This window comes from Diadema setosum, chromosome 6 (assembly GCF_964275005.1).
Source record: "Diadema setosum chromosome 6, eeDiaSeto1, whole genome shotgun sequence".
NCBI classification, from domain to species: domain Eukaryota; kingdom Metazoa; phylum Echinodermata; class Echinoidea; order Diadematoida; family Diadematidae; genus Diadema; species Diadema setosum.
The window spans coordinates 1,716,155-1,739,673 of NC_092690.1; the positions used below are offsets into that span (position 1 = coordinate 1,716,155).

At 39.7% G+C, this 23,519-nt stretch overlaps 1 protein-coding gene across 1 annotated transcript; it reads left to right on the forward strand.

Annotated features, from left to right (window-relative positions):
• Window positions 1-11,547: 11,547 nt before the first annotated feature.
• LOC140229911 (Golgi-associated plant pathogenesis-related protein 1-like) lies at window positions 11,548-23,039 on the forward strand. Its single transcript, XM_072310110.1, has 4 exons — window positions 11,548-11,781; window positions 18,462-18,683; window positions 21,079-21,159; window positions 22,298-23,039. The coding sequence occupies exons 1-4, from the start codon at window positions 11,745-11,747 to the stop codon at window positions 22,456-22,458; spliced, it is 501 nt and encodes a 166-aa protein (XP_072166211.1). The 5' UTR covers window positions 11,548-11,744; the 3' UTR covers window positions 22,459-23,039.
• Window positions 23,040-23,519: the final 480 nt, after the last annotated feature.

The window sequence follows — 23,519 nt, forward strand, 5'->3', positions numbered from 1 at the left end:
GAGACCCCTAGCAAACGGGAGACTCCAAATTGCGCAAATCACGAGCGGAAAGTCCCTTGCGGTCTAGGGTTCTAGATGCTCTCTCGCGCTATTTAAGGCCTATTTTTCAACATACAATGAAATTAAGTAAGAAATCATTTCAAGCGGGAGAGCGGGAGATTCTGCAAAAATGGGTTTTCGGCGGGAGATCTCCCGTCGAAAGCGGTAGAGTTGGAGTCTCTGCTGACTGCATAGACGACGAACTGAGGGATCGAAATAAAAGCGAGATGATAAGGCGAACAAATGAGAGAAACGGCAGGTGGGTGAATTCAGCCTGAGTCAGACTAAACAGCAATCCATACCGCCTTTCTATACAACAAGTAGGGGAATTACGCGCCTCAAGGGTACTTATATTTACCAGAGAATTCAAAAGAATATCGCTCTATCAATGTACCGTTCGGAAACGACCTGATTTCTATCGCACACACACAATGCGAACTCTGTACAGTCAACCACCTGTAGGACCCTGTGCACCCATGTAGGCGATTATACTTTGCACGAAGTGCAGGAACCAGTGGGTGTGCGCGTTGATTACTATCGCAGCTAGAGAAGTCACATTTTTAGGTGAGTTTTGACTGTTTACTGTTTTATTCCAGGCCTTGTTTTTCAATGATACGATAAATTTCTTCTCCTAGACTTACGAAAAAGTGACTTAAAAATGTAAAACAGAGGGGCTGTCTTAGACTAGAAAAGTAGACGGTGTGATTAATTCCGATTGGGGCAGCAATGCTATTACTGCGTTGATACTGATACTGATAATTATAATCATAATTATGCTGATTGATCTACTCATTTTACGCTCTTGGAAGGTTCTGGGTACGGTCACAGTGGTTTACTTTCCAACTCGCAATAAAATGTACTGAGTATTTTTACACAGATGGCATGAACAGTTGCTTGTCACTAGGACGGTAAAGGGAAAGCATTCATTACCACGTAATGATGAAGGACCGTTATAACATTAACGAACAAACGACCATTAACTCCGAGGGAATGAGTAATAGCGGCAAGTTGTGTTTGTTTGTTTGTTTGTTTGTTTGTTGTTATTTTTAATCTGGCATCATGGCTGGATAGCCTAAATTCAGCTGCACTAGCTGGTCGTCCACGGAGTACGTGCAATAAGTTATGAGAATAAATTAGGCCTACAACATGCGGTGTCTATTGTGTCTAATGCATCTATTGTCTCTTTGTGTTTGATCTCTTTTTTTGCATAGCGATTACTTTGAATGCACAGTTAGATGTTTACATGGCGTCGCCTTATCATTTCTCTCGCTCACGCCCACACGAGAAGTGAAAACAGAAAAAAAAAAACTCCTTCCTATCTATCCGCCACTCGCCTACACAACGTATGGACAGCTTTTTACAGGGTGTAATACTCACTCTGAAAAGTAAACAATCCTTTGTGTTCCTGATAATTACGATCAAATTTATTCCATATTCAAAAATGTCTCGTTGATGTTTCCTGATACGAGACAACACATAGATATTGCCCAGAAAAGAGCGACAATACACAAGATTAGTACGGTTCACCATAGTATGAGAGGGTGTGCTACAATTCTTAAACCCATTGAGGGCGAGTACAGAGTATACTCGGGCAGAAGTCTATGTTAAATTCATGTTGTAGCACAATCAGCCTGTCCTCAATGGGATAACTATGATTTGTTCGCCGATTGGCAAGGATGTCACGGAAACTAATCACTAATGAATAGAGATTACTTAATCCCCGTATAATCCCTTTTGTGTCAACATTGCCTTCTTGCTGGACTGACACACAGTACGTGTACACCTGAATGGGTTCGCTAGTCTACTAGGTAATCAGGTCAAAATGTCTACGGAATAAACTGAATGAAATGCTTTGCAAGGTATCAAACTACAACCGTACGCTCCTGGGAACATAAGGATAGATATTGTCAATGAGCTAGCTTTTAGATTATATCTTAGGTATAAAGAGATAATGGTATTATTTAACACAATCATGTATGAAATGTGCACGTTTGCTATCCTCCGTCAACACATACGGTATAGCAGTGAATCACACAAATTCAAACATGCATGCATAATACGCAGCAGAAACACCTACAGTCACCCATATACAGAATGAGTAAGGGAAAGATGACAAGGATCTTTACCTACCGGGTATAAAAGTAATTATCTCCAATAGCGACCAACACGTCTAATGCACTGATGGGCTCTCGTACAGGTTTTCACCAAAATCCAGTTCTTTTTTTTTTTTCTTTTTTTTTTTGGTGTGTGTGTGTGTGTGTGTGTGTGTGTGTGTTTTCATCCATCGTTGTTACCTCTCACAGCAGTTACGCTGTTCTACTGTCATAGATTAAAACTGGAAAAACAAATCATTAAGTTCAGTAATTTTCTACGAAGAGCATAAGTGTACAAACATAGCATGAAAACAAAATATGCAGAGATTCAAACATATATTTTGAAGATTGAAAAAAAAAGTCAAAATACATGGTGGCAATACCCAACCCTCTACACTGCAAAAACCTACATATCATTCTAACCAACTGCCTTTTCGTTTACAGCAAAAGCGGCAGGTAGAATTCTTTTGAAATACCGCTTGAATTCTAGGTACATTGTTCGCAATCGTTTACACATTCAACAAGTTAACGGCCGGGTATGTTTAGGATGGCGTCACTGAGCACTGTGACAAAAAGTCGCCATGATCACGCTCTGAATAGCACCCCGTCGAGACATTGAATACAATGCCACCGGTATGTGCGACGGTATTATCAACGCATCATGCCAAATACTTGACGGATTGAATCATCCGTATCTTCCCATGGCCTTACATTGAAAAAAAAAAAAAATTACCAGGCTCACTGAATGACGTTCTTCCTTTAAAACAGGGCACAGATGAAGCAAAACGCGCCTTATAGAGGGAGTACCACAGGTCCGCTGGACAGGTGTACACCAGTACAAAGTCGAAAGGTCGGGGAGTTGACATTTTTTCCTTTATACTAATAACTCAACATGCACTATTCAAAACTCTATGTACTCCATAGAGGCCACGGACCATCCCCACTCCTTACCACCACCACCATCACCACCAACAACATTACCCCCTACCCCACCACTATCACCACCACCAACATTACCCACTACGTCCACCACACACACTTCTGCTCTTTCGCTCTTGAAAAAGAAAGCAAAACATAACGGGAAAATGCAACAGACACACAAGTTAAAAACCACTGAACTTGACCCCTGCCCCCCCCCCCCTTCCCAACCCCCCCCCCCCCACACACACACACACAAAATATTTCGCAGCCATGCAGCTCCAAGTACAGTGTAAATGAAGAGAAGCTCCGACAGTGATTCAGCTATGGTTGGAGTTTAATTTCATTCACATTGAGTCTGGAGGGTAAATTCCGTCTGTTTTCAGACAGGACTTGGTCACTGTTGTCCACTCCAGAACCAACGCACATTTCAATAACCTCAATAGGTGCCTGGTTGGTTGACCCTTCCGCCATTCAATTCGTAGAGAAAAATAGGCGGACGTCAAGGCTTCTCCTTGGGGGCAAGCTGACACCAGTGTCATTCTCTTTCATTATCCTTAATAACCTATTCCCGCGGAGCTAACTTTGTCCACTCCGGGAACCAAGCACCAAACACAAGAGCATCAAACTTTCTCCTTTATCATAATTGTATGTAGAGAAACTCACGTTTATGTGGATTGCGCTGGGCATTCTATTTACAGCTGCGAGAACCCGATCGGTGTCACAAGCTGCATTACTCCAAAGGCACTTTGTCATTATGTTCACACGGCAGCGATTGGTGGACAGGTGACCCAACTCCTCCAAAGGGCAATATATTGAGGAAGAATAATGATTCGGTCCCAAGTCAAGAAAAGTGCGAGAATTTCCAGTACTGAATCCCCGTACTTATTTACTCTCTAAAAGAATCGAGTGAAAACATTCACTCTTAAAGGAGTGAATACAAAAAAGAGTGAATTTAGAGTGAAATTGGAGTGAATTTTGAGTGAAAATGTTTATTTTCACTCGTTTAAGGGTGCGTTTATCAACTCCTTTTCTCGGCAGAAACAGGCTATCCAAACAGCTTTCAAGGAATTTTTACGAGTTGATAAACGCAAAGCTGTTTTGAAAGCCCTTTAGGAAAGCCTTTACGAAAGGGTGCGTTTATCAACTCTCCTTTCTCGGCAGAAAAGGTTATCCAAACAGCTTTCAAGGAATTTCAACGAGTTGATAAACGCAAAGCTCTTTTGAAAGCCCTTTAGGAAAGCCTTTTCGAAAGCCCCAAATTTGTGGCGATCCAAACAGGTTTCCTAAACAGGTTTTCAGAAACCTGTTTGTAAAAGCCTTTTGGAAGTTGATAAACGCAAAGCTGTTTTGAAACGGCTTTGTAGTCTTGTACTTCAGGCACGCCTTATGACCTCTTCTCCTCTGGTCGAATTGCGCAATGCAGCTGTGCAGTGACAGGCCAGTTAAAAAAATCGTGTTCGCGAAGAGAGTTGATAAACGCAACTATTTTGAAAGCCGTTTCTAAAGGGCTTTGGAAAGGGCTATCGAAAGCCGTTTAAACAGGGGAGAGTTGATAAACGCAGCCAAAGTCGCATGCCGCCACTCAGAAATATTTGAAGTATGTGCTAAACTGGAGCTGCCTCACAGATACGAAGACAATTGATTCATGTGGCATTGCATCATGACTCGTCACTCTCAAAGGAAGATATGTCTTTATCATGGCAATTGCTTTTCGCCGTCCCTTCTTAGAAAACAAGCGGCACATTAATAGTACAGGCAGTCAGGGCTTTGGAAAGGGCTCTCGAAAGGGCTACGGAAAGGGCTTTCGAAAGGGCTATCGAAAGGGCTATCGAAAGCCGTTTAAACAGGGGAAAGTTGATAAACGCAGCCTAAGAGTGACCTCAGGGATCACTCCAAAATCTTCGAGTGATCCCTGAGGTCACTCCAAAATGAGTGAAAATGAACATTTCCACTCAAAATTCACTCCAATTCCACTCTAAATTCACTCTTTTTTGTATTCACTCTTTTAAGAGTGAATATTTTCACTCGATATATATTTTTTTTAGAGAGTAGTGCCCGACGGTTCAGCGACAGAATTGAACTTGATTAATCATTTTGTTGATAACTTGTTGATGAATTGAAAAGCCATGAATGTTATCGTCCTTTTTATTTTCTTCTTTTCATTATTTCAAGTGATCTCATTGTATTTGTTTTGGGACTTTCAAGAAACTCTCGATGTGCTGTCAGCGGCACTAAAGATCGAAATAAAGAGAGGTAATAAACTATGGAAACAAAACGGATGAACAGTTCAAAGGTCAATTCAGACGTCATCCGGTGCCTGGTCTATGGTGTGAAAACGTCACATGACATATTTCACTGGAGAAGTCTATCCCTTAAATCCCAACATAATTGGAGGGCGCCATCAATGCTGTTTTCCTGGCAAGCCACGTCCTGTTGTCTTGGCGGAGAATAACAATGGCTTCTCCGCCCAACAAACAATGTCAGGCATTACGCCTTTCAGTTGTCACACCCGATCTCATTTTCATATCGCCATGCCTGGAATTCTGCCGGTGCAGTTGAAGTATAGGTCCGCCAACATGAGTGTCAGTCGTGCTGTTGTTGGATATTCTAACACGATAAAACACTCCTGCCGGTGGACATGCAGACATACTTACATTGCTATGGAGCCATACAACAGATACCATATTTGCGCGAAAACATAAAACCTTATTACTGAAAAAAAAAACTTAATTTCAAACACAATCCAATAAAAGTTCTATACCATTCTACTCTTGATTTGATATTTGCTTCTATTCATTGTCTCTTTTCTACTTACTTTGAATTTAGAGTGACATGACACTTGAAACGATACACGAAGCTAATGTTTTGAAATCATTCTTTTTTTTTATTGCGTATCTAAGATGGTTTGGGTATGCATGTTGATGATACCTGGTATCGTGAATTTGTTGTCTGACGGTGATTTTTTTTTTTGGGGGGGGGGGGGATGGGGGCGGAGGTTTTGGGTTATCGGATAGAATTTGGGTGCTAAGAATATATTATTAATTAGCAGTGCAGTTATATTTGCTTTTGTGGGGTTTTTTCAGAGATGTACTCTGATAACACTTTTTTGGGGGATATACTGGAGTGACTTTTTTATGGGGGGGGGGGGGTACAATAATTTACCTGGTGTACATGCTCAATTTGAAATTATTTGTATTATTATCTACTATCATTATTTGTTATGTGTGTGTCTTAAAGTACTTCCTGACGTTGAGTTTGATTGCTTTTTTTCCAATCCGGCAACATAGGGAAGCTCACCATCAGGGAAATCCTGACATCTTGTATCCTTAAAGTAATTTGTTTGCTTTGTTTGTTTATCTGTTATCACTTGTATTGCATTGCAAATGTCGAATGAATAATGATAATAATGATAACAATAACAACTTCGTTTTATGTTCAGATGTATTTTTCTTATTATGTGCAAACATCTAAGATTAGATTCACAAATTTATACACAAAACATACATCAAATGAAACCCTCTGTTGGTTGTGATTCATCCCTTTTCTCACCATTAAGTTCTTTAGGTGCCCCTTCTTTTCTTGCTTTTTCATGTGATCATTCAATTTCATGTGATGGTGCATGTCCAGAAGTAACCACCAGGTGGACCATGAGACTACACTCTATTTTGCTTTATGGACTGTCCACCTGACTGGCCATGACAGAAAATTCAATGTAACATACCGTTAATAAGGCACCTTTTATAGAACAATATTAACGGATTCAATCAAAGATACATGTCCAACAATGAATTCGAGACAACTCACAAGCGCGCATACATAATCAAGAAAGACAGTTTTCCTCTTTATTATTTTTTATTTTATTTATTCGTTTTCCACTCATGGGAAGAAATTGCCCTTTCACCTAAGTTAGGGCTGATTTTCAAAGAGAAGCATGAAAAGTAGGGGCAGCTAAAGAAACATGCGGTGAGAAAAGAGATGAATCATAACCAACAGAGCATTTCACTTGGTGTATACATTGTGTAGAATATGATTATAAATTTGTTAGACTAATCTTAGATGTTTGCATAATAAGAAAAAAAAACTTAGAACGAAGTATGTAGCGCAATGGTCTGGTCATAAATAATAAACAAATTCAAAACAGAGTCTCTATAATTATATAGAATTGCTGAAAAGGTTTGGAAATGAGAAGGGCCTACATTGAATAATTTGCCAGTTCCATCCCCACCCCTAAGAAAAGCTATGATTGGTACTATTCTCCCTGTTGTCCTGGTACAGTGACAAAGGAAACGCAACTACTTTCGCACTGTTTTCACCGACATTATGATTGGTGAATTTGTTGAAATTCGAGGATTTCATCTAAAACTATTTTCTTAGTTCATTTCAGTTTCAGTCGGAGAAGAAAGAGGTTTTCAGTAGATGGAAATATCGCATAATTACGGTCGGAAGTCTCTACAAACTTGTCGTTTCGCAGCAGAGCACGTCGCTACAAAGAGCTACACGTCATGAGCCTGCTGGATAGTTTGATGAGGTGCGTAGCATATCGTAGCCAAGGTATAGTCTTCTTCTTCTAGACGCTGAATAATACCGAACCGCTACCACTGATTTATGTGTCAAAATAAAGTGGCCGTTGGGGGCGGTTTTCAATATCCCGTCGCTCGTTGCAAATGGAAAATGGAAAAACGAATATCGAACCGATATCCTATTTTTCATTTCCTATTTTTTGAAATGTTCAGAAAATAGGATTTTGAGTCATTTTTTGACATTTCATTATAATGAAACGCGAAAAACAGAATTTAAGAGCAAATCCATTATCCTGTGTTCCATTTTCAGTTGAAAATAGGATATTGATATTTTATTAATTTTTCCGTTGGAGTAGGCGACTGGCGACAACCACGCAATATTCGATTTTTCGACACCAGTTTTCGACCGGTTACTGAATGGTACTTTAATACCCTGATTCCAACTGTTAAATTCTTCCTTCCTATCCAACCCCATCGGATCCTCCCCACCCCACCCCTATCCCTCACTGCCGTCTAGGCGGGGGGGGGGGGGGGGGGTGAGACGACATCCCTAGTCTCGGGCAGTGTAATCGAACATTCAGCACATGCGAAGTCGAGACATTTCTTTTTCTCTGTAAAATGTATTACACTTCTGTTTTTTTTTTTTCAAGACATGGTCGTGGAGTCACGTGGGAATCTCATCATGTTGTGGTTGATGGAGAAGAAGAGTGAACTTGACTCCATTAATGTCATTATGTGCACCTGTTTCTACCAGTCGGGGCAGATTTATAGCTTCCTCTCATGTCCAGGGTCATAGTCAAGGTTAACAGCGCCCCCCTGTTTTTCTCCTTCTAATGAACTAGAATGACAGACGGACGAAGAAACATATCATAGCTTGGCAGACACAGGAGGGAAAGTCTAGAGAGGGAGGGGGAGATCTGGGCCCCATTTCATAAAAGATGTTAAGATGACAACTCTTGCTGGAATGACAACTTCCAAGAGCAACAGCCAATCAGGAAGCTGGATTCTTGTCGTTGCCATGACAATTGCCATTCCAGCAAGAGTTGTTATCATATCAAGTTTTTATGAAATGGGGCCCTGATCACAACCAATGAATATAATATGAAATAATACTTCCATACAAAACTAATTGTATTATGAGAAAGAAAATGTATTATATAAAATATTGAAAGGTGGAAGATGCATGGTAGAAATAGAATATGATAGGAAAGAAGTTAGAGGAAAAATTAAGAGAGAGCGAGAGACAATGAGGAGATCTCATAAGCAACAACTTGTATGTCATTTTCAATGGAATATAAGGAGAAGGAAAGTTAATATATACGAAATATAAAAGGAGTGAATATAACATATTCACTCCTGTTAAATGACCTTTGATATGGTATATAATACATTGATTTTCATCGAAGTCTTCTATGAAAATTATGTACTTGAAAAGGTGTTTATTTCTTTTTTCTTTTTTTTTTTGCTGAGTGTACATATCATTCCCTTTATATTTCATAACATCTATACATGCTATTCCCTTTATGTTTCACAATGTTTACTCCCTTGTGCTCTTATGATAATATCATAAGATATATATATATATGAAAAAATTGCAAAAAATTACATATTATCTTTCATTTTGCAAATGGCCTTTAACATAGCAATGATAACAAAAAATCGTTTAACGCAATAAGAGACATGAATGAAAGAGCAAAATTAAGTTTTCCTTCTGTTTATCTCTCTATAACCTCAAACAAAATCAAATGGGAAACTTATTCAAAAGGGAAAATGAGAATTTTCTGACATCTCAAGCTTCAAATGACATAGGAAATAAGGGCACAAAGATAATTAAATGAACAGAATATCTTTATTTCATTCATTCAATTTAGTTATTAAAGAATTCATGAGACAAATTCAAGAACCAAATATAATTTACAATTTTCCTAATTTGAGAAATCAATTCAAAATCCCACCATTTTTTATTTCAATATTGCTTCTTCTCGCAATTCATTTGAATTGGAATTTGACAGAAAGTTCTTCATTTTCCTCCATCATTTTTAGCCTTTATTGATGTTTGGGGCTTCAAAGATATTATAGAGATCATAGATAAATTTTTGCAACTGATTTTAATGTGTTAAATTTGTCTTCTGTTCTTATCGTTTCATGGAAAAGCATTTACGCATGAATGACAATTTGTTCATTTTTGCAATTTTTACTCTTGTGTCTTGGAATAGTAAGACAAAGATGTTCACTCAGGCGTAAAGTTTCCCTTTTTATTTACTTACCAAGTTGATAGCTAATTAAATTACCTTTCAAATGGTATATAATACATTAGCATTTAGCCAAAAATTCAATGAGAAATATAAACTTGAAAAGTGTTTACTTTCTTTTCTTGCCGATTGTATATGAAATATAAAGGGAGTGAATTCGAAAAATATAGAGCAAGGTGTATGAGAGAAAAAAGGATATAGGGAAAGGAATTTCAGGAAAACAAAACGAAGTATGGAGAAGCAAGAAAGACAGAGTCTGAGTGATATAAACATTTCTCGTTGTGTCTACATAGATGTGTTAGATAGCACTGGCTGCTACGAGTTTATGATCACGTGACCATACACATTGACACCGAATTCCTCGTTACATTGTGCAGGTGATATTGGAAACGAATTATTGCCATGGAAACGTGGGGAAACTGTTTTGAAGAGAGCCTCACTGAATAGCAAGGGCTAAGCCCTCAACGAGCTGGCCTTTGCGCCCCCCCCCCCATCTCTCTCTCTCTCTCTCTCACTTTCTATCTCTTTCCCTCTCTCTTCATTTCTGTTAAAATCGGATATAACTTATTGCCTCCATTTATTAATTTATTCATTTCATTTCCAACAGACATACAATTGCAAATGCCATAAGATATTTGGATAATATAGAGTTTTATGTAATTATGTTCAATCATGTGGAAAAATGACACACCCAAGTATGGGTAATTAATGTAGTTTGATAAGAATTATTATACATAATATATTCAAATGTCTCGTTGCAGCTGGATATTTCTTTTTTTTTTCGGAAATTAAATTAATGAAATGAATGAGATGAAATCATTGATAAACCCACCGCCATCCTGCCATACGTGCGTAACAACGCTTAACAAAATGTACTTAACGTCATTGTTTGTAATACATTCTCATGACTGCGTTGATACCATGGGAGGGGCTGTTCTCAAGCCTGTACGATATTGTTAGAGGTTATTCCACTCTATGTAAGGACAAAAGCGGACGAAAGTCAAACAAACAGAAAATGGATGATTTTATTGGAATCGGTAAGACATGTAAGAAAGGCAAGACATTTAAAAATATTCCTTGTTTTCTCAAGACTATGGTATTAATTTCAATAACACCAACAAAGCTATTAAAGCAGCAATGGCATCACCTCACTGTCCTTAAACCAGGTGTCTGTAAAAAAAAATAATAATAAGTTTACGAAGTAATAAATCATTTCATTTTACAGTTTAGCACACGCTTATTTCCTTGTAAGTAGTCATCACCACTTTGTATCATTAAAGATATAAATGTTTAATGAATGAAGCATTTGCAATTACATTGCATCATGAAAAGAGGTGTGTAAACATTGTGGTGGATGAAAGGAGGGAAACAATCTGACTGTTGGTCCTGAATAATGCGGCAGCCGTTGCGGTAATTTAATAGATTAATGATATTTATTAAAGGGATGTTGGTCCTTCCAATCTAGTGATATTAACCTGTGCTGTGGCATGAGTAGAGTAATTGGTTCCAGCTAAAGTTTCTCATTGCGCCTGTCTCCTTTCGTTTTCCTACTCGAGCAGAACAGCGGTCGGATTCTTTCAAGACTGCCTCACTCCACAGCATTGGGGCGATCCTCTTCCGTCCTTCTTGTTCCCCCGTTCCGGAGAGGTGTCGCGCCCCGTACATCACTCCTCATCTACGCGCGTGAACACTATTCTACCAGTCAGCCAGCGTGGTATCATAATAGTCGGCTCCACGTCTCGGAGACATCCGCGACCTTTTGCAGCGAAAGTCATCATCTCTCCGAGCTTCTCGTGGGAGTAAACTGTCCCCAGACATATACATGATTCCGCTCTTTTAGCCAAGAGGAAATTGTTTCCTGTGCTGAAATTCGCAAGTTTTCTTCGTGTGCCTAGCTCAAGCAGACGTCGAAGGCTAAGATGGGAGGATGCATGAGCCGAGATGGCGGGATGGGCGGTGAGTAGGGCGATGCCATGCCTCCTTTACTTGTTGTTCCACTGCGTCTGTCGTTCTTGTCAAGTTGACACGTTGTAATATTGCCGGACAGGTAGGAATTAATGTGCACTGCGCCTGTGCCCATCTCGTATACATCAAGATATCCTTCATATTACAAACCATACGATTAGCTCTATTCACCATTCATGACGAGCTTCCAGTATAAGTAAACTTATTAAAAAACGCTAATTATTTTGTCCAGATATGCAGCGACTTCAAATAGTTAGCTGGTCCTATGGCTTCAGCAATCACCGTATCTTGGCAGCGGGTTTTTGGCGAATAAAATATTTTCAGTGTTAATCATCATGCTCATCGTATCGATATGATGAAGAAATGAAAATAATGATATTCGCAGATGGTCGGGTTGGGTAACAAATCTTCGCTATATAATCTAAATGTCAGCGTGATACAAGTGATATTGAAAATTGCAATGCTCTTCATGAACACTTAAAAAAGCCATAAGTTCAATATTAATTCTACTGACATTTTAAACTGACAATATCACATTTATTGGATATAACGGCAGTACCTGTTGTCCCCTATGATATAATCTGTATCTTATCGGTATAATCCCATTACATAACGATTGCATTCATGCTACTCTGTCTCACCTCCATGGTTGTAAATCCGTTTATATTGTTCCTTTTCCTTCTGTTTCACCCTTCGTTATAGAATAATGCGTTATGGGAGATTATGAGAACAAAGTGGAATCATTCCTTGTTGAAGCAATAAGAGTGGAAGAAAAAAGAAAGAAAGAAAGAAAGAAAGAAAACAAATACATTAATCGGATACTTCCAAATGGAGGCACATGCCTAAATGTCTAAGTGGTATTGTTATTGAAGATATACTGTAACTAGCATAGACCCAGAGGCGTTTGGACACAATGGTGAGCTTCTACTTGTGTGCAATGCCTCTCTTGCTGCGGATGTATAGCGGTGTCACAGTTGGTCTACTTCCCCTAAATAGACAGAGAATGTTTGATATCTACTTTGAGGTATTTTGTATACATTCGGAGAGAGGAGTAGAGAAGAACCACATGGTGCACTCGAGTCAATATTTACTCATCAATGGAGCGTATTATGTCTGTGCATATAAAGCATATACAGTGTAGAGCATACCACGTTTATTGGACCATCCACCCCTCCGACACGCCCTTCCACTCCAGCACACCCCCCCCCCATACCCCCTCCCCTATTCACACCCATCCCCTCTCCACACCCCCTCCCCTCCTCACAGCACCCCTCCATCCTTCTCTATTTTAAATACTCTCCTTACTGGCTTCAATACCTCCTCCCTCCCCTCTGCACCCCTTCATTTCTTTGCTCCCCCGCCCCCATCTTTCTATCCCCTCCGTTCACCTCTGTACTGTCCCTCCCTCCCGCTTCCTCCCTCTCTCTCCACACTCTCTGTGATCCCCTCACGTAGGCGACCCACTAATCATGCCAGACAACTTGCGCGATGTTGACGGGTCGTGCATTACTCATTCAGAAAGTATTTACAAGGCATTCGAAGCACAAACATTCGATTGTGTCTGTGCGAGTTATTCCCAGACAGATAAACCTCCAAAAATTAATCAGGACCATTGGGTCAAGAACTTGTGCACCTAGACTTCTATCCAGACGCTTTGGGTTTGTTTTACTCCTGCAAGGACCATAATTGCAGTTTGGCAATGTTTTCTGTTTGGAAACCTTTGAGCTGTAGGGTCCTACACGTACTACGAGCGCTTCTGATAACAGACTACATTGTATAATTATGATAGGATTTGATTTGACCTGATTTGACTCGATGTATTCTCTGTATGGCATTTCTTCACAAGTAGGCCTACATAGGTTTGCATCTCAGCAATCAATTCCACAACATTATATGAATATGACATTACACAGTAAAAAAAAAAATCAACAACTTTCACAACACACACACACACACTCACACACACACACACACACACACACACACATGCACATCAAGATTGTGTAGTAATCTCAAGTTACATCTTAATTTTCACACAGAGTAATTGAAAACAATTTCACAAAGCTTGGCTATTTGACAATCGCTTTTGAAGAAGAAAAAGCGAATCCAACAAGTATTTGGATGCGTTACCCCACGCAAGAATTCCATAGTGAAGATATGGGGAAATCATGGTTGAATATACAATCTGCAAAATATGGTTGGGCAAAAAATGTTTCAGTTTGTTTAGGATTCCTGTGTTTCGTGACAAAATTTTGCTTAAAAAAATAAAATGAGTTTTCCAGGAGAGGTCCATTCTTTTATCTGAACTCGAGAGCAACCCGTCCTCGAATTGGCACAAACAATCTTGTACTAGTGCTTATATAGGCCTTATTATGTTCCTCCCTATCACGTTTCTCATTCCTGTCTTGATCCATTTACCCTTTCTCTCTTTTGCACATCAGCAAGATATCAAGCGGACCTAGCCGGGATGTCTGTCCCGGAATTTAAAAAAAAAAATGATATCGAACCAGTCAAAAAGGTTAATACCGTCGGATCAAACCACTCCTCCTTTAACGTCGTTATTATCGGATGGATCATGTCGCTGCGCGAGTCTTCCCGAGTACATAACCGGGTTTTCTCACGGCAGGCATGTGGTAAATTCAGCCAAGAAGGTGTCCTCCTTGGTTTAGCCATGAAGCGCTACTGAGAGCTCGAGATAGCATCACGTACTGGTAGCGTGCGTGGGATGGACCAGTATAACCGTTCTCAAGCTGAGACCGGAGTAACGGGATCTATGCCTCCCACGTCTATGTCAACCCGGAGGCAGCAACATCAAACAAGCATAACAGACAATCGTCGTAAGGAGCAGTCAAGTCAATTAACTCTTTGGGTGCCACTGACATTTAGTTTGCGTACACTAGCTTGCGAAGGCGTTATTAGATGGAGGTTCGGAAAGGATTAAGCGGCGGAAATTCACGATTCATCTCAGTGAGGTTAGGCATCCTCGTCAGTTATCGATGCCCAGATTTGTTTGTTTACCTCACAGAGAAATCATCGCGCAGAACGATAACACGACACGTTGACATTATAGAGCGGTTTCTAACAATGTGCCCGTTGTGTCATGTACTGACTTATCAAAGCAGAGTTCTAGTTTGATTCCCTAAACGATAATCACGATAATTTACCGAACAGCACTTGAGTTTTCGCCAGATATCGCGTCTCTGCCGTTGCACGGTACACACATGTACAGCGTATCTTCTTCTTTAAACCACAATGGCCATGAATTCTGGTAACGTCAGAACACAAATTCGGTAGCTTCTCATTTTGCCGTCACATAACCTGCAGCGACGAATTTCGACGAAGGAAATGATAATAAGAATGAGGTCTTATTTACCCAGGATAGCCTCTTCTGTGTTGCCACTGCTCTTCCAGAGGCCCCTGCTGTTATCATTACCCTAGCGTTGCCAGGTAACCATTTATACACCTGGGTCGAGAGGGTAATAGTGGGTAAAAACATCTTGTCCAAGGACGTAGGCGCTGGACGGATTTGAACTCGGGTCCTCCGATCGGGAGTCGGGAGTCTCATCCACTATGTCACAGCGCAGAGGCTTTAATAAAGTTTTATTCTTGGTTTGTATTTGATTTGTTGTATAGGTTTCTTTTGTATTGTCGTGAATGTGATGAGGCTTAAAATGGAATACTAATCTAGGAGAATTCCGTATCTTGGAATTTCAATTTTAAAGCACAACACCTTAATTCGCCAATTATCCTGTAAAGCTGTTCAAACGTGGCTTAATTGACGTCATTCCAAGGATTCCTTTCGATCAAACAGACAAATTTGTTCTCCACAAATGACTTACCTCAAGCTCCTTTGTCTGTAGACAAATAATTCATTTATAACTTGGCAACTAGCACAAGCAACATGCACACATAAAGAATAAAGAACACGAAAATTACCAAATCCTAGGGTGATAATCTTGAATAAACAGTAGACTGAACACACCCTGCTCCCCCCCCCCCCCCCCACTCCTCTGACTCATTAACTTTTTTCCTCACTTTGCTTGCCGGGAGATGTCTACCTTTAATGTTTGTCCAGTCAAGTGGACCTAACGAAGGCATCCTTGGAATTTCGCTGAGCCGTCCCTGTCTTCCGAGAAGGCCATATTGCATGCCCTGGGAGGCATACACGCAATCAATTTTCTTTGAAACATGGGTCAGCGAATCAATTCAGATTGTTTCTGTTGTAAAGTAACTTCATTGTTTTTGTACCCTTTTGGCGTACTTCCACCGGATGTGTAAGTTGCCTAATTACTTTAATATTGTGAAAGATATATTGACAATATATGTTATATAGATATGGCGATATGGCACACAGCTGGTGAAATTACCGTTATTATTGTTAACATGAATATTCCCACAACATTGCTATCAATACGATCAGTGTTTTCGTTATAATCACTTTTTCCATATTTGTTGTCATTATTGATATGAACATTATTGTTATTATCGTCACCGTAAATAAAAGGACAATTCAAACTAACTATATAAGCGTGATATCTTAATAGACAACACGATCTAATAATGATGATGATGACTGCACCCGGATCCATATCGTTCTATATGCAAAAGGAGCATATTAATAATAATAATAATAATGATAATAATAATAATAATAATAATAATAATAATAATAATAATAATAATAATAATAATAATAATAATAATAAATAACATTTATATAGCGCTTAATTCTGATGTTTCTAAGCGCATTGATCCGGAAAAAAAAAAAGAAAAGAAGTATGACATTAAAATAAAATATAGCATTATGTAAATATACGTATTATAATATAACATGCAGTAGCAAAACAACAACAACAAATAATAATAGCATAATCGTTAGATGACCTTTTTGTTTTTTCAGGAAAATAATTCATGCGCTGTATGGATAAAACAGGATCCAAATGTGATTCTCGTGTCACATTATTATTAAAAATGAGTGTCCTCTCTTTTAAACAAGGTCATTGTAATTGCCAATGGAAATCGGGGGGGGGGGGGGTCAACGGTAAGTTTTTAAACCGATATTGCATTATGCTCACCTGGTAGCTTCTGATTTTTTTGTTTTTTCTGAGCCAACACACCATCAATAACTATCATCTATCTTTCTTTTGTTTCTATTTTTTTTTTTTTGGGGGGGGGGGGGGGCTCAACAGATTATCAAAAACAAGTCTTTGCAAAGTGAAATTTCTCATTGTATCATCCTTTCGACGATATTCAACGAAGCTGCTATAAACTCTAATCTCAAGTTGTTATTTGCTTCGATCCTTTGTTTTGAAAAGAGAATGACAACAACCATATCACCCAGAGGCCATTATGCCAGTCAAGCAAACTAGCCACTGATCACAGTCCCCTCCACATTAACCTTTAACTATAATGATACCTATTTGTTATCATTTTATCATCATTCCTTTCTCTTAAATACACTGATGTGAACGTGATCATTTATTTGGATTTGGATTTGTACAAGTAGATGAATTATAAAAGAAAAATCTGAAACTGGAAGTTCGGAAAATGCCGTGCAAATGCATGCTCACCATGAGTTGAAGGCGGAGAATAATTTGACAAGTGATAGTGACGGACGTTCAAGTAATGATGCTCTTTAAAAAGACCCAACTTATTAGTCACAGCGGGGCGCAGTAGCCATGTGTTCTATACACCCCCCCCCCCCCTTGGAGTACCAGTATTTCTACGTGCCCCAATTATCCACTCGCGCAGACATCCTCCCAGGCATCACGTGACCAATAGCTTTACCTTTTGATGTCGAGCAAAGATGTGCGTGGTGTCGCCGATGTACGGTCGCTCAAGACCATTATGTATAGGCCTACTATGTCAGAACTTGAATTGCAGGCTACCCCCTCCCCACCTCTCTCTCTCTCTCTCTTTTTCTCTCTTTCTTCCTTTCTCTCATCAATTATACCGATACTTTCATGTATATCAGTATGTTCGATATAAATTATATATCTCTCTGTGTATCTATGTATGTATCTCTCTCTATTTGATAGCTGTATTTTCTTCTCTGTCTTTATTTTTTTCATGAATTCCAAGCATGCCTAAGCCTATTTGATTTTTTACATGTGATTATGTGATATCGATTCGTGTAAAAATCCCCACACTTTCGAAAAATGATGGAGTAAATCATGACCCCCCCTCCCCCCTCCCCCCCCCCCAAAAAAAAAAAGATATTCAGAATTCGGTGAGAAGGGAAAATCAATGTTTATAAGTAAGTCGTTACGCGTAGTGTTTATATACTTTTATACTTTTACAGAGAATAGAATAACCATAACACAAGTCCGTCACAACTGGCAATTCAAACCACTTGCTGATAAATGTGAGAACATAAGAACTCACTTTTTATTTTCTATACTCCACACAACAAAATATCATACCGTTTGTCGGGTTTAACTTCCAACAATCCTCTTGTGTGCTTCTTATGATCCCGCCATTTCAAGCAATATCTAAAAAGTGTACTTTGAATTTCGTAAAGTTGTTATTGTGGCTAGAAATGGAAATATTATAACATGATGAATAACTACATTTCCCCCCTTGTGTTCTTTGCCTTCCACCCTCCCCTCCCCTCCCCAATCTATATATCTATCTATCTATTTCTATCTCTCTCTTGTATTTCTCATCCATAGGTTTCCGATCGAAATTCAGGAGAGATGCTGTGAAGGCACATAACAAATACCGCGCGATGCACGGAGCGCCCGCTCTCAAGCTCGACAACAGACTGAACAAGTACGCGCAGGACTGGGCGGACAAGTGCGCGAAGAAGGCGCAATTGGCGCATCGGACTGATCACAAGTACGGGGAAAACATCCACTACGCATACGACTCCACGGGGATCGAAAATATCACAGGTGTGGTGGATGTAGGGTGTATCAACGTGATTATAATAGCTGCACCTGCCAAGTTAATTTCTTTTTTTCTCGAGTGGGTTTATAATATTGTTGAATGACCTATGGAACAGAGAGAATGGGAATATTGCATAGCACTAGTATCTATTCATACTTTTGCGTTGCCTGGCAATCTCTGATAACGAAGAGTTGCAATTTATGTTGTGCAATTACTGTCAATACTGATTATTGTGTCAATCTTTGAAGTCTACTTGCTCTAAGAGTAGACCTTACACTATGCGGAAAATAGGTTCAACTTTGCACTTTTACCTCATCTTTCAGACCGGAATGGTGCAAAATTGCACCTTTTTAGGTTAACACGGGTCTGAAAGGTGCAAAATTGCACCCATAAAGGTGCTCCCAGTGTGGCACTACGGTAAAGATGCATAGTTGAACGTATTTTCTTAGAGCGCACTATGACTAACCTACGACTATACATTTGAAGAGGATAATGAGATGAGTAAATCTGCATAAGAACCGAGTTTCTTCAGTTAACAAGCGAAGTTTCCTTCGACCTTCGTGCGCTTTCGCCTGCTGTTTTCTGCAAGCTTCGTGTGCTACTCGCAGAAGATGAGTTATTGGCAGTCTTGCAAACCGAAAGAAGTCATGCTATAGAAGATCATGAAACAAACGAGAAACCTACCACAGGACCAAAGCCTGAGTACCAGAGAAAACCAGTTCATCTGGACATCTCTGAAGAAAGAGGAAAAGATATCACAAAAAGTGCAATCACCTATACCACACACAGGCAAATTATACATCCTTTGGTCTTACTGCACACCACTGCTTTCCTCTGAGCCCTTTAGTAAATTACTATTTGATTCTGTAGATACTACAACAATCCAAGATATTTTGGTAGATATTTTGGATCCCTTTGGTTGGTAAGTCAGACCACAATGTCCAGAATTCGGAAGAATTCGCAGAGGAGATCAGGCAGCTGACCACTGAACTTAGACAATCGTTAATGTCCTTTGATGTAGCTGGCCTATTCACTAATACACCAATCGAGCTAGAGACTGTAGTTGAAAGACCAGAACTGACTTCTCCCTAAAATTGGAGGAACATTGGCGCACCTTTAAGAAAATAAAGTAATATCACCAGATAATCCAACTGGAGTGGTGTTATATAGTACCTTGCAAGATATATCACTGATAAGTTCCTGTTATCGAGACAGGCAGAAAATTTGGAGCCAGGAAGTCCGAACATCAACAAGAGGTGGAATCAATCCTGGAAGGATCCATTTCACCAGGACCAAAGAGAACGTGGAGATGACAACTGAGCTGAACAAAGCAATCCAGCCATAGTGATCACGTTGCACATTAAAGGGATGGTATAGTTTTGGTTGAGATAAGAGTTCAGGTTTTTGTTTGTTTGTTTGTTTGTTTGTTTTTTGGTAAGATAATCAGTAACCCCTTATTAAAAAGCTTGGATTCTTAGACGAATGTAAGTTTATTTATATGAAAATCGGTTTCGAAGTGACTGAGATATCCAGCCCCCCCCCCCCAAAAAAAAAATGAATAAATAAATAAATAAATAAAATAGTCCTAATAATTATATAAGAGATGAATCCCCATTTTATTAGGAACGCGGAGTTATTTATTTTTATTATGTCAGCCGAAATCAATTTACCTCAAATGAACTTTGACTTCCTCTTATGTATGTCTTTTTTAATATTTCATAAGCATGATAAGTGGTTTGTAATAACAAAAGAAGAAAAACCTGAATCCCCATATATAAACTGTACTATCCCTTCAAAACCACACTGTTGACAGGAGGGAAAATAAGTCTGATTCTAAGGCAATAGATAAATAACAAGATTTACTACCAGCATTAATTCACATCCAACGGGGGCTTGGACGCTCAGTGGATTGCGACATGGGGCAATCGTTCATCCCCATTATTCTCTCGGACACAAGACAGCCCATACCCCCATCTACGGCGAGTTTACGCCAGTCTGGCACAGCTGAAGCTGCAGGCGAAAGCTCACGGAGATAAAACAAACTTCAGTTGTGAAACTGTTAGGGAAACTCGTTTCTACTGTAACTAGACAGATAAACTAGCACAAATATTATGCATGGACTATTGAATTGGTGTATTTAGCAAGACCGATTTAGCGGAGAAGTACTTGTGTACGTTCTGATTTCGAAAAATGTAATATATTTGTGATTGAGAGCCGAATAAAATATTAATAATGATAGTGGGTTCCTACTAAGCACGTTTGAAGAGATTCTAAATTGTATTTTCAACCCGGCTGTATGTTTGCTTTTGAGACTTGTACCTTTCTATGGTTTCATATGAGCTTTTGTCCTATATTTGCCACCCCCCCCCCCCCATCTTTCGATCCCTTTGAACTGAAAAGGCGAAAAGGCTTCTAAAGCTTTCTACGATGAAATCAGCCGTTACAACTTCTCCGGAGGCGGTGGATTCTCGTCTGGAACTGGTAAGTAGCCTCCGTTAGTCGAGCTCTTATGTGGAAAAAAAAGTCGAATACCAGTTTATGGGTGTCAATTCCATAAACGATTCCTCTAATTGCTTAATGACCCAATAGTTATTTGATTCAGGTGGAGATGATGTTATTTTATTTGTTCCCTACAAGGTGGTAAGACGCAAACCTTGCCTGCAATAACTACAGTTTTCTGTATCACTTACTGCGTGTTTTTTGACCAAATTAACCATAGCTTTACATTACACCCGGAGGGATTCTCTCTTACCCGAATCTCAGGGCCTCCCTAACACCTCCTCCCCCATTTGTCTATCCCTGTCTCCTTTTCTCTCTCTCTCTATCTGTCTCTGTCTCTCTCCCTCTTTCTCTGAATCATTACAATTTGTATTTAGTATAATATTCACGACGTATTTGTTCTCGATTTCATTTTCGGAATGACTATAGACGGCAGAGCTAAATAGGAAATGACAGAATTTCTCTCTCACAATGTTGTGACCTTTTGTTTGTTCATTTTCCATATGCGAGAGATGGCTTGATAGCCCATATTCAGCTAAGTTAAGCTGGTCTTCCAAAAGGTCCAGTTGGATGTGAGGTGGGACGACTTCACGGCCGGGTTAACCACCCTGCTCTTTGCGATGAATGAATGAAGCGGGATCTTTTACGTGCATGAGTTGTTGCTCTCTCATACACGGGACCTCCATTTTATGTCCTATCCGAGGGACAGAGTGTTTTGCCTCTTACTAGTGGGGGCGGTATGCTTACTCCAACACATAACATTGCTCAGTCCAGACTCGGGTTCCAACCCGAGCCGCGTGATCGTGAGACCGACTGAGCCAACTCACCGCCCTATAGGGTTGATTAATTGTGAAGATTTAGTGGACAAAGGAGTTGGGAATCCCCCACATGACAAACTTTCGGAATTCCATGAGAGAATACTGATTTTGAAAGATCCCGAACTGAACTGGAGAAGGTTACCAAAGACTACATCCCATGCAATAGCACTTTACTCAGATTTCTGCATAATCTGTCTGGTTTAAAGAATTGACTAGATGTGACACCTCGCTGTGTTGCCCTTTGAACTCTAATGCAGTAGTCTGGCCTAGCCAATCACGCATGTTGTACTTCCACCCCGCAGGTCACTTCACTCAGCTTGTTTGGAAGAAGAGCCGAAGGGTGGGGATCGGTGTGGCAGTCAACCCCAAGAACAGAAACCAGGTGTTCTCCGTGTTTAACTACGAACCGGCGGGGAACGTTCAGGGTCAGTACAAGGAGAACGTGCTTCCGAAGAAAAAGTAGGGGAACTCCTTCGTCCATTCGGCTGCTCGGCCTTTCGTCCCCGGCTTTTGGCTCGGCTTTCAGCTCGTCTTTTCAGCTCGCTATTATTAGCTAGTTGGAGACGTGAGCGCTTTGCTGCGGACTGCCAGACCACTTTCACAGCTTTATTTCTGTTGTGAAAAGTAGCTTGATATTGTCCAGACGTCTGTTTTAATTTCATCATTTATATTTTGTTCATGGGACGTCAAGGAACTTTCTCTTTTTCTCTTCGTTAAATCCATTGAAGAAAAATCATCTTTACTTCTTCTTTCTGCGGTCAGCTAGAAAGGATAAAGTCATGTTACAGAGGATAAAGTCTCCGTAAGATTAGAACGTTTTCTTCTAAACCTGTCCGGACTCTGTATACTATCATGTCGACATTTTATGCTCGCATTGTATGTTTAATGAAATGATGCCGCATTCAAAGAATGGAGCACTGAGAAATCCATATGAGATGTACCATAGGACCCTATCATGCACTCATTTTGTCATGAACACTAAAACTTAAAACGTGACACTTGCAACACACATTGTTTTGTCTTATTTTCCCTTGTATTTTTTTTTTTTTTGTTTGGTGGCATATGATTCTCTTTCAAAGGAAACACAGCCTAAATACTACACGGTTGTCGTTGTTGTTACTGGTAAACACTGCCTTTTCCATCAAAAAAGAAAAGAGAAAAGGGATATCAGTAAAGACCAACTCCAGTGGACACCAATTTCTCGACATGTAGATCTTTTCACGTTCGCGTTTTAATTCTAATAACACAACGACAACGCATTATATTGAATTATAGCGCGTTTATATAATAATATTTATATCCTGACCTTCGAACCCTTTGTTCTGTTGCGAGTCTTCCGCTTCTTTATCAAAATATCGTGCTATGCAGGTTGAATCTGTACATATTTATGAAGATGTTTATTCGCTCCGCAATAACTGAATTACATGGCAAGATGTGCATTTAAAATCAAACTTTCGTTACCCTTTTCTCAATTGTGCTTCCAAGGGTCGTTCAATGTCTTCCGTTGATAGAATCCTGAATATT

Coding starts and splice junctions, on each gene's coding strand:
- LOC140229911 (XM_072310110.1), top strand. CDS start 11,745: ATGGGAGGATGCATGAGCCGAGATGGCGGGATGGGCG. Junction 11,782..18,461: donor CCGAGATGGCGGGATGGGCG/GTGAGTAGGGCG, acceptor TCTCATCCATAG/GTTTCCGATCGAAATTCAGG. Junction 21,160..22,297: donor TGGATTCTCGTCTGGAACTG/GTAAGTAGCCTC, acceptor TCCACCCCGCAG/GTCACTTCACTCAGCTTGTT.